This window comes from Rhodnius prolixus, unplaced genomic scaffold (genome assembly GCF_049639745.1).
Source record: "Rhodnius prolixus isolate KJV_2025 unplaced genomic scaffold, Rpr scaffold_13, whole genome shotgun sequence".
NCBI lineage: Eukaryota > Metazoa > Arthropoda > Insecta > Hemiptera > Reduviidae > Rhodnius > Rhodnius prolixus.
In genome coordinates, this window is record NW_027411583.1 from 9,288,398 (window position 1) to 9,299,882 (window position 11,485).

Consider the following 11,485-nt stretch of genomic DNA (forward strand, 5'->3'; position numbering starts at 1 on the left):
CTAATCCTGTAAATCCACATAGGTTTGAGGATAGTGTTCTTATATTAAGCGTTTGAGTTCAGTGGGTGATTTTGGAGCGTTGTCCAAGAAGTCTGTAAAGGAGTTTCGCACGTTTTGTCATTGCTATTTAAATTAGAATTTATTAAAATGAAAAACAAAATTTAATAATTAAGTTATTTAAAAAAAAAAAAGTCCAAAGCTTTAAATGACAATTTTCTAAGAGTTTTTACTAAAAGCGAGCCGAAAAGCTCATTAAAAGGATTTAAAGCAAACACGCCGGGATGGCTGGGTGGGACTTCATCTAATGTATTATTAATGTTGCAGGTCACCGCCTCCAAGCTGCCGCCTCCTCCCAGTCCCGCCGCTCATTTCCCTTCACTTCAATAAACGGCTCTTTAACACAGAATTGGTAAATCTGGTCAACTTTACCACTCACAGCTATAAGATTATAATCTCTTTCTCTCTCCTGCACCACCCCCCTGCCTGAAAATGTTTTATTCATTTTAATATAACCGCGAAATAACCTCATTCACTTTCACCTCAGCTGGAGGTCTTTTTTTTTCTTTTTTTTTTTAACTGTTTCAACCAAGTTTTAGAGAGGACTCATTCAAAGATGGTCCCGTCCTATATCTTTAACTGCTTTATTTAAACAGTCATCATAGTCTTTTCCAAGATGTAGTCGTGTAATTGCATAGAATGGAGGCCCAGGATGAAGCAGTAATAATAATGGTTGAAGATGGCAGGTTGGTAAAGAGGTTTATGAAAAAATATATTACAAAATGCTAAGTAGCAAAAGAAGAGATATACTTCTGAGGGTCTAACTGTAAGGGTCTTATATTGTCCCTTTAAAGGGATTTCTTTTTAACCAGGATTCTGAAGAGGTAGAGGGTTGATATTCATATTGAACATTCCTAGAATAAAAAATTTCTCTCATAAAAATCTTGTTCTGTTCCTAGAGACACTTCATGAAGAGGGTACCTGATGGAATCTAGGCAGCATCAAGCTCTGCTCAAATTCTTCCAGTGGGAGGCAAAGACCTGTCTAGTTTACATTCATGAAAATCGGTTCGCGCGTTTAGGCACTACGTTGTTTACAAAAAAGGTAACAAGAACAATTTCTGAAAATGCCGTTTTTTCCCCATTTTTGGCAACTTTTTTCACGAAATCTATTAGATCTGGGTTGAAGCAAAAATATTACAGTTATAAAGGGGGATTCGCCCTATATTATAGAGAAAATTTGGGAATTTCATCTTTTACAGAAAAAGAGAAAAAAAATTGTCAAAGTTGGGTGTTTTTCAACGGTACGCTTTTTCGTGCAGTTTTTGACGATCAACCCTTATACAACTGTCCTACCGGTCAGTTTTAATTTAAAGCAAGTATTTCAATCATTGCATTCATACTTGTTGCAATCTACTGCAGACTATTTATAGTCTGTGAAATGTCACTGATGCCAGTAACAGGAAATGGGGAATACGCTGAGGAAACAGAGCAGAAGCTGGAAGCTGGAGAAAGCCAAATTATGGTTTGGGAAGGTGGAAGAGATGACAGCGAGGTGTGACGTGGAAGAGAGATTCTCCTGGAGAGACTGGAGGGACATACAAGGAAGTTGTAGAGGACATACACATTTTTTTTCATATAAAGAATTCCAAGTACCCAGTGGGCAACTATGGGTACGTGGGTCAATGTCCACTGTCAATGGATGTCCATTATAACCAAATTGTCTGGATGATTTTTCACATCCATTGAGGGCAAGACAGAAAAGAAAAACATTCCTCGAATTCTGTGAATCCTGAAGCTCAAATTACCATAAATCGATTATGCTGATTTCTTACGGTGTTCTTTTTAATAAAATTAATCAAGTATTTGTTCAGTTCTAAAATTTTGGGATAATACTCGGAAAAAATAAAACCTTTCCTACCAATCTTAAGGCGAGACCTGTTGCTGCATTAATCACTATGTCCAAGACAATATAATCCATCAAACGCATTATTATTATACTCCTAATCAATATCCGATAGACTGAAGAGCTATGTTCAGGGTGAGGAAACCACATGCTATCAGCGCTAGCATAGCAGGCTGAGATCTAAATCCCAGAGGCTGTTTACCCAAGCTCTTATGTGCCCCTACCCATAAACTAACTAAATAGCATACCTTCTAAGTGCGTGCCTTTCATTCCTAGACAATAGCTCCAGCTAAGTAAGGGAATCTCTTCATTGTGTATAACCTTGAAGGGAGGTTAAAGCCTATTTAGTATGCTGTTCTGGACCCTTTAAAATAAATCCTCCCATTAAGAACTTTATCTTAATTGTCTAGGATTCATTATTCTTTTAAATTAGCTATTTAGGTAATAATAAATGTATATATTTTTAAAAAAACGGAAAGACGATTTAAAAAATAAATTTTCATGAAGTTTCGGCAATTATGCGAGCGGAAAATGAACGTTTATTTATTGTTTGTTCACTTTTAAAGCATTTCACTTCCTGTGGGTTTGGCGAAGAAGTGTTACCCACCGTCCATTGCGGATGTGTCCAGAGATCTGGATTTTTCCAGCACACTGCTTGCCTCCAGGCATTGTTTTCTCGTTACTCTACTTCACTATCAATCAATGGACATTGAGCTGTAAGTGAAACTCCCAGGAAGAGGAAATGTATGGGCCAGCAGCAGCTGGCATCTGAACTCAGGATATCCGTTTGGGGCTCTCTCATACTACCAACTGAGCAAAAATTTCCTTTTCTAAGGAAAATCTTTTTCGAATTTTCTTGTAACATTCATACGCTCTTTGCTTTCATGTACATATATGCTGTATCAGTAACTTTCATGGATACATTGTTCTTTTAAGATGCTTTTTAAAACAGTTCTGAGCGATAGGGAATGGTTAAACATTCCTCTTAAGCGCCTTTTTAGGAACAATGGCTGGCCTTGTTATCTTTGAAATTTTAATAGGAATTACATTATGTAAGTAAAAATTCCACCTCTGAAGAAAATCAGTGGAGTGAAATTTCATTAATTAAAAAAAGACATTTAATTTTCATTGGAGGTGTTATGAGACTGTTTATTTATTTTCTCCAGACAGCATTTTCTTCTACACGGCATTGCAAAGAGGATTGATACATTTTACGTAGTAAGTATTCCTGTGAAGGCACTGGAATAACTACTTGTATGGACACCGATTAAATAACACCTAGTACTTCCCGATGACAAAAGAGAGCATGCTATTCGAAAAACAAACTGATCTAAGTGAAGAGCAATGTAATGCAGTTAAAGTGGCACTATCTATTGAGAAAAATAGGTACTTAAAGTACTCCAAGTGACTACTAGGTGGTGTGAAGGTACAATTCTACTTGGCTGGTCCAGAAGATTCTGTAGCATATTGCTAGAGAAGGGAGAGATGGTTCCTGATGATCCAGATTACCCTAGGATATTATAACGAGTACATAAAGGGAGCACCAACGGTCCTAGTTAGCCCAGTCTTGATTATACGAGGTGTGGGTGGCTATTAAATAACGAGATTGATGCTGCTACAGAAGAACTATGCAAATGCTAAATCCTAACGACCGACAGCTGTGCAGCAGCGTAAAGCCTTCTCTTTCGATTGCAGCGTCTCTCACGAGTTTGTAGAGAAATCTGTCTGACCGGAACCGTTGTTTGTGTAAAAAGGTGTTAGTTTCGTTTTGCCGAAAACAAGTGATACTACACATGTAGTAGAGCAACGAATTGCAGTGAAATTTCACATCAAAACTTGGTAAAACCGCTACTGAAACTTATCTTTTATTAAAAGAAGTTTATGGCGATGAATGTTTATCACGTGCGCAAGTTTTTGAGTGGTTCAAGTGGTTTCCAAGATGGCCGAGAAGACGTCGGAGATGATGACCGCTCGGATCGCCCTTCCACGTCCAAAAACGGATGAAAATATCGATTATAATTAATCAACATTACTATCGTGAGGTGCTTACTCAACTCCGCGAATGAGTAAGGAAAAAAACGACCCGATTTGTGGAAGAACAACAAGTCACGGGGTTCTCCATCAAGACAACGCGTCGGCTCACACTGCATTGTCTGGTCAAGACGTTTCTAGCCAAGTACAACTTCCCAGTTTTAGGCCATCCGCCTTATTCGCCTGGCCTCGTGCCCCATGTGACTTTTATCTGTTCCCCAAAGTCAAATCAGCATTAAAAGGAACACGATTTCAGTCCGCTGTGAAGCTGTGAAAGAAAAAGCGGCCCGCGTCATGCAGGATCTGACAGAAAAAGACTTCCAGCACTGTTTCGTACAATGGTAAATTCGCATGGAGCGTTGTAGGGATAGGGGTGGGGTGTATATTGAAGGTGATAATAACTAAATATGTATAAATTTAAAATGAAATGTTTTACAGCAATAGTCTCGTTATTTAATAGCCAAATCTCGTAAACTGATAGTGTAAAGTTCTAGGTAAACTGATATTACTATTGAGAATTTATTCATCTTATTATTTACGAGGGTCGTTTGAAAAATCCGTGCAAAAATAAAAACTACTTAATTTTTTGGGGTAAACCTTTGTTATTTTTCAACATAGTCTCCTTTTAGGCTTATAAACTTCGTCCAACGCTGCTCTAGTTTGTTGATCCCTTCCGAATAATAGGATTTGTCCAAGTCTGAAAAATAGCCATTCGTTTCTGCAATCACCTCCTCGTTTGAATAAAATCTTTTACCCGCCAGCCATTTCTTCATATTGTGGAACAAATAGTAGTCCGAGGGAGCCAAGTCTGGAGAATAGGGGGGATGTGAAACGAGTTGGAACCCTATTTCCATTAATTTTGCGACCACAACTGCTGAGGTGTGAGCTGGTGCGTTGTCGTGATGGAAAAGGACTTTTTTGTGGGCCAATCGTGGGCGTTTTTCTTGCAGCTCGGTTTTCAAACGGTCCAATAACGATGAATAATATGCACCTGTAATAGTTTTACCCTTTTCCAGACAGTCGATGAGGATTATTCCTTGCGAATCCCAAAAGACAGTCGCCATAATCTTTCCGGCCGAAGGAACGGTCTTCGCCTTTTTTGGCGCAGATTCCCCCTTGGTAACCCATTGTTTAGATTGTTCTTTGGTCTCAGGAGTGTAGTGATGTATCCATGTTTCATCCACAATGACGAAACGACGCTTAAAGTCCTGCGGATTCTTCTGGAACAGCTGCAAACCGTCCTTGCAACACTTCACACGATTTCGTTTTTGGTCAAGCGTGAGCAATCGCGGCACCAATCTTGCGGATAGCTTTGTCATGTCCAAATGTTGATGCAAAATATTATGTACCCGTTCATTCGAGATGCCCACAGCACTAGCAATCTCACGCACCTTCACTCTTCTGCCATCCATCACCATATCATGGATTTTATCAATGATTTCTGGAGTAGTAACCTCAACAGGGCGTCCAGAACGTTCAGCGTCACTTGTGCCCATATGGCCACTCCGAAAATTTTGAAACCACTTATAAACTGTTCTAATCGAAGGTGCAGAGTCACCATAATGTTTATCAAGTTTCTCTTTAGTCTCCTGAGGCGTTTTGCCTTTCATAAAGTAATGTTTAATCAACACACGAAATTCTTTTTCGTCCATTTTTTTGAAAATCACTCGACTTCCTCGATTCAAACGAATGCCAAACACAAAGAAATAGACCGATCTGGCTGAAACTTGGTGTGTGTTCTTCCAAGAGATGCTACTAACTAAACATAACCTCGATACGCGCCAGTGGTGCTATCTCTCTGACTTTGCACGGACTTTTCAAACGACCCTCGTATATTGTGCGTTTGTAATATTTATTGTTAAATTGTAAATGATATTAAATAAATCAATCTTACTAAAAATCTAGCCCACTTTCTCAATTCAAACCCAGTTATTAACTAGTTGCAGACTATAATCTTGAAAGTTAAACAATAAACTCCATACCTCTGTACATCGGCTGGTCTGTGAATCCGTCAACTGGGGCAACGACTGCGGCATCAGTTCGGAGGTGTTGCTGATTGCGGGCGGCGGTTGTACCCATTGTCCCAGACCCAGCACACAAACCAAGTACCTTGTGGCTGGGTTTAGGCGACCCAGTTTCACCGATCTTGCACTTCTGTCCAGTAGTTTACCCTCAACCTGCTGGGGGCAACAAGAGTTTTTTTTTTTTTTTTGCATTAAATCATTTATTTATAGCAAATAGTATGTGGAACTGTTGTTGCATCGAGTAAATTCAGTGAAAAAATCAATTCGTTTTAGGGTAGACAAAATTGTAAATAACTGCCCGTAATTTTCAGCCCAGAAGTCACTTCATTTGTCCTCTATAGATGTATAACACTGTGGAGGTTATAAACAGCTGATTGCATAGCCCGCATGTTACCGAGGCTCTCTTGATTGTGTTTTGTAATTAGCACGACAGAGTATAATCTCCACAATTACCTAACACTTTAACCTAACTACCTAACTTTACTTTCAACAGGGCCGCTGAAGAAGGCATGCATCCTACCTGAAATTCTACGCATTTCAAAGTAAATATGACTGCCACAATGCCCCAAAATGAATTCTCCTTAAAAAAACCCTGCTCTTCCACTAAAGTAACCCAGAAATCGTAAGGCTAGGCATCCCTTAACCCCGAACTTTTCTGGAAGAACATTCTAAATAAAAAATTGTAGATCTGCCTGTAATTCTGGATTTTGAGCCGGATCTCTTTAGATTTATGACCTTGAGTATTTAGATTTTTACAAATTTATTACAAAAATTGCGATAAAATGGAAGTCTGTGATGACACACATTTTTTGGCCAAAAGGAAGCATACTCGTGAATAGTTAGGCGCGTTTATAATTATATTTCCTGTAAATTTGGACAAATTCCAAAGAGAAATTCAATTGGAAAGCACAGCTAATACCTTTTTCCATTTGGAGGTTCCTGAATTGATTGAATTCGTTGTCAGAGCTTTAGAGAGATCAGTTTTCTAGGATGTAAGCCAAATTTAAGCTGTGAACTTTAATGCAAGATTTAAAAAACTTTTTCCCATTCATTTCAAAAAGGAATATCCTGTAAGGGTCTTCGTCTAAAGTGGATCAACGGAATGGACACCAAGTAAAATAACCATCTGGATCTCGGAACCGCTTACAAACAATTTACGAAACTCTTAATATTCTTCGTGATACTTACTGAATAATGTGTGTCCAGAGCATGATATGCAACTCTATATCCGTGCAGTCCCGTATGATTACGACTCTGCCAGGATACGACAACAGAATACGGTTGGATATCCTGTATGGCCAGTTTCAAGACTAATGGCGCTGAACAGAATCTGGGTGGCTCTAATTCCAGGAAAAGTAGACCACGTAGTTCTGGCGGTTGTTCACATCGCAGGCCGCCCATGGATACACCAACACCGACCACTTTCTGATGGTCTCTCAGCCATTCCCATAGTTCTTGTTGTTCACAGCCACAGTGTAGTGGATTCTCTGAAAACACAAAAATGTTTTTTTGTATTTTAAACAGAAATTTCAAGTAAAATTTAATCTATGTTTCTCCCTTTACTTCCGTGATAGTCTTGATGTCGAAGAATAGTAGGTACTTTTACTAAGAGATAAGTTTCTAGTTTGGAATGTCTGCTATAAATCTGGACTAATATGGGGGCCCTTTAGGTGTATCGGGTTACCCCTTCATCAACGGGCCCTTCAAGCTGGATGTAGGAGTTACAAAGGTCGAGCACTCCCCTCAAACCATACTGTAGCTCTCCTTTCTAGCACCTCAAGATACATCTCCTAGCGGTAAGTAAATGGACCTACATTGAGCTAAACCTGATTGAACATGCTGGCCTACCCTAGAGGCTTCTTGCTTAGGTAGGCTTCTCAGAACCTAAATAATTTGAGAAATGAAATTAATTAAACTTAATGAAAGAAAACTGAACAAAATTCTTTGTGGAGGAGGGAGAACAAAATAAAAACATCTCCAAAGAACAGTTTTTTATTTGTTTGTGTTTTGCACAAAAACTAATCTTGACGAAGGAACGAATGTTCTCTTATTGTGTTTGTTGGTACAGCACGCTCAATCTAGCAGAAAGAGATCCCTTTAAACATTTAAGGCAAGAATAAGAGATAACTATAACCATTTAGCCGAGAGACTGTGATGGCGTATGAATTGGTTAAAAGAAAAACCAACTCACCGAGTGTTTAGAGGTTCAGGGCAAGAAAAGACCACAAAACCAGTGAATAAAGTTAAAGGGAAAAAGCTTTGAAGAGTGAGAGCGAATGAACTCCTTAGATATGGTACCTAAAGTTCAGCGCAATGTCTCCCCGTAGATTGCGTCTAATAGTGCTTACTATAGCTTGATACAGGTATCCTAGGACTAGCACACATTCTCAAACTCTCTCATATCCACACACACATATACAAACAAAGTTCGTAAAGCTACCATTTCCTGCCCAGCTGTATTGTTATCGCAAACAATAAAATAATGGTGACCCTATTTATTATTAGGATGGCGGTTTTAACTGAGATTAAAGGCGACTATTTCTTGTACGAGGTAAAACTTTACAAATCTAAGTAAAGTTGCTTTTTCTAACTACCAACTATTAACAAGGCCTCAAATACGACTTCCGCCAGCAAGCTTTCAAAGTACGCCCTAGTTTAGACGAGCAAAAACTACGTAACAGTCTCTTTGGCAAAGACAATCAAATGGAAACAGCACTTTATAAAATCAATTGTTGCCCACAAATAGTTCTAAAACTTTTAAAAAGTAAAGGTATTGCCTACAATTTTTAAGGCAGACTTTAGATTAGATTAGATTAAATTAGGGCGGCCTCAAGGCCTACGCCACCGCGACTCCTATGGATCTATTGTGGCTCCCCTCACTCTAAAGCTCTCCCTCCAGACCTGTCCTTTTCACCAGACTCTTAATGCTGGAGTGCGGCTCTTGGATAAAGCACTCAGGCCTTGTTTTTTCCTTCCCCTAGAAGTAACATCCTTAGCCAGACAAGCCCCTCACATTGACACCTACAGAGGCTATCATCTGCCGACCCATGCGATGCATGTGTTTTCTAAGCCTGCAGTGGCCCAGTTATTAGCTAAAATTATCCTTATAGCCCCACGGCCTTGACGGATTAATTCTGCAGTCAGCCTTGGCGAATAGCCTCTAATGAACTCCTTCGCCTGTCTCAGCCCAGTGGTGGCAAGCCACCACTCCTGAGCCCTACTCTGCACCCATAAGTTAATGGCCGCAGACTTAACACATTTCGAAACCCCAAAGCAGGGCTCCGGGCCAACAAAGTGTCCCGCAGAGCCTTCCCGGGCCAATAAGTCTGCCACTTCGTTCCCCTTTTGTCCTGAATGACCAGGTACCCAAACTAGAAAGACCTTATTCTGGTCACTAAAGGTAGACTTTACATCCAATTACCAAATTAGGTGTCGTGGGCGGAGGCGACTAGCAAACATAATTTACTATAAATTTCTCATATTAACCATTAAATACAAACCAAGGGCTAGACTAGTACCGCAATACATCTTAGCTTTGCGGGTCTAGCCTAAACCACCTAACATACCTTACTATATTTCTCATATTAACCATTAAATAAAATACAAGGACTAGTCTAGTACCGCAATACATCTTAGCATTGCGGGTCTAGCCTATAACCGCCTAACATACTTTACTATAAATTTCTTATATTAACCATTAAATACAAACCAAGGGCTAGACTAGTACCGCAATACATCTTAGCTTTGCGGGTCTAGCCTAAACCACCTAACATACCTTACTATATTTCTCATATTAACCATTAAATAAAATACAAGGACTAGTCTAGTACCGCAATACATCTTAGCATTGCGGGTCTAGCCTATAACCGCCTAACATACTTTACTATAAATTTCTCATATTAACCATTAAATACAAACCAAGGGCTAGACTAGTACCGCAATATATCTTAGCTTTGCGGGTCTAGCCTAAACCACCTAACATACCTTACTATATTTCTCATATTAACCATTAAATAAAATACAAGGACTAGTCTAGTACCGCAATACATCTTAGCATTGCGGGTCTAGCCTATAACCGCCTAACATACTTTACTATAAATTTCTCACATTAACCATTAAATAAAATCCAAGACCTAGACTAGTACCGCAATACATCTTAGCTTTGCGGGTCTAGCCTAAACCACCTAACATACCTTACTATATTTCTCATATTAACCATTAAATAAAATACAAGGACTAGTCTAGTACCGCAATACATCTTAGCATTGCGGGTCTAGCCTATAACCGCCTAACATACTTTACTATAAATTTCTCACATTAACCATTAAATAAAATCCAAGACCTAGACTAGTACCGCAATACATCTTAGCTTTGCGGGTCTAGCCTAAACCACCTAACATACCTTACTATATTTCTCATATTAACCATTAAATAAAATACAAGGACTAGTCTAGTACCGCAATACATCTTAGCTTTGCGGGTCTAGCCTAAACCACCTAACATACCTTACTATATTTCTCATATTAACCATTAAATAAAATACAAGGACTAGTCTAGTACCGCAATACATCTTAGCTTTGCGGGTCTAGCCTATAACCGTTCGGCTATCGTAAAAAATGTAATTTTTATTTAAAATAACAAAAACCACTTTGCCTACATCTATTTGACAACATAAGCCATTCTAAACCGGTTGAAAGATAAAATTGTGTAACACATTGTCTAAAGGAAAAATATACAAAAAAGAAAAAGATGGAAAATTTTTTTAAGTAGATTTCACTTCTCACGCTTGCTTGAATATTGATATATTTCAGTGGACGACAAGCCCTCCAGGAAGATACGAGTTTGCAGCCCAGAAGATTAAAGGGCCCGGAAAATAAGTAAATGGATTAAAGTGGGCGTGCCTTTTTTGCTGGACCTATCACTGCTATTCAGTATTTTTTTTTTTTTATAGTTAGTGGAAAAAGGGGAAAACTTATAATATTAATCCAATAAAGAATAAAGGGATTTTCTTTTAGTACTTGGAAGGGACTTGAAGACGCTCACTTGTACTTTTATTATTAAATGGGGAAATAATCTGAGCGTGAAACAGTCGATTTTCTCTGGCTGAAATTTATGAAATTTCATCATTGAATTGTCTTTAATTTAAGACTTAATACTTAGTAAAGAATCAGCAAGTGTTATGTGAGACGGGAACATAAAGTAGAATCCTCTATTACTGATTGATTAATAAACCTCTGATGTTGCATGAAAGTCTGAAACCTGACAGGAATCATGATGGCAACGGATAACATCAACGATGCTTCTTCTTTTCTCTTATTTCTTAATTAAAAAAGTAAAATATTTGCTTGGAGTGTGCTAAATTGGAAATGGCCAATAGAAAAGAAGTTAGTCAAAATGTTAAATCACAAGACATAGACTACTTCGCCAAAGAGCTAACAGAAGGCGCTACAATGTAGTTCCGGTCAAGATTAATCAACCGGAAGCATCATTTTACTGAAATAATTTTTCAGTTTTTTTTTTTAAAATCG

The 11,485-nt window shown here is 38.6% G+C and overlaps 1 protein-coding gene across 14 annotated transcripts in view; it reads right to left on the reverse strand.

Moving 5' to 3' along the window:
* The window catches only part of LOC141447722 (uncharacterized), a 610,137-nt gene that overhangs the window by 29,254 nt on the left and 569,398 nt on the right, over nucleotides 1-11,485 (reverse strand). For 13 of the 14 annotated variants that reach the window (XM_074115490.1, XM_074115484.1, XM_074115483.1 and 10 more), the window contains 2 exons: nucleotides 7,146-7,444; nucleotides 5,916-6,113 (listed from right to left, as the gene is read on the reverse strand). In XM_074115490.1, the coding sequence (XP_073971591.1) occupies nucleotides 5,916-6,113; nucleotides 7,146-7,444 (497 nt within the window). The remainder of the gene's footprint in view (nucleotides 1-5,915; nucleotides 6,114-7,145; nucleotides 7,445-11,485) is intronic. The other variant, XM_074115497.1, reaches the window with a different exon arrangement.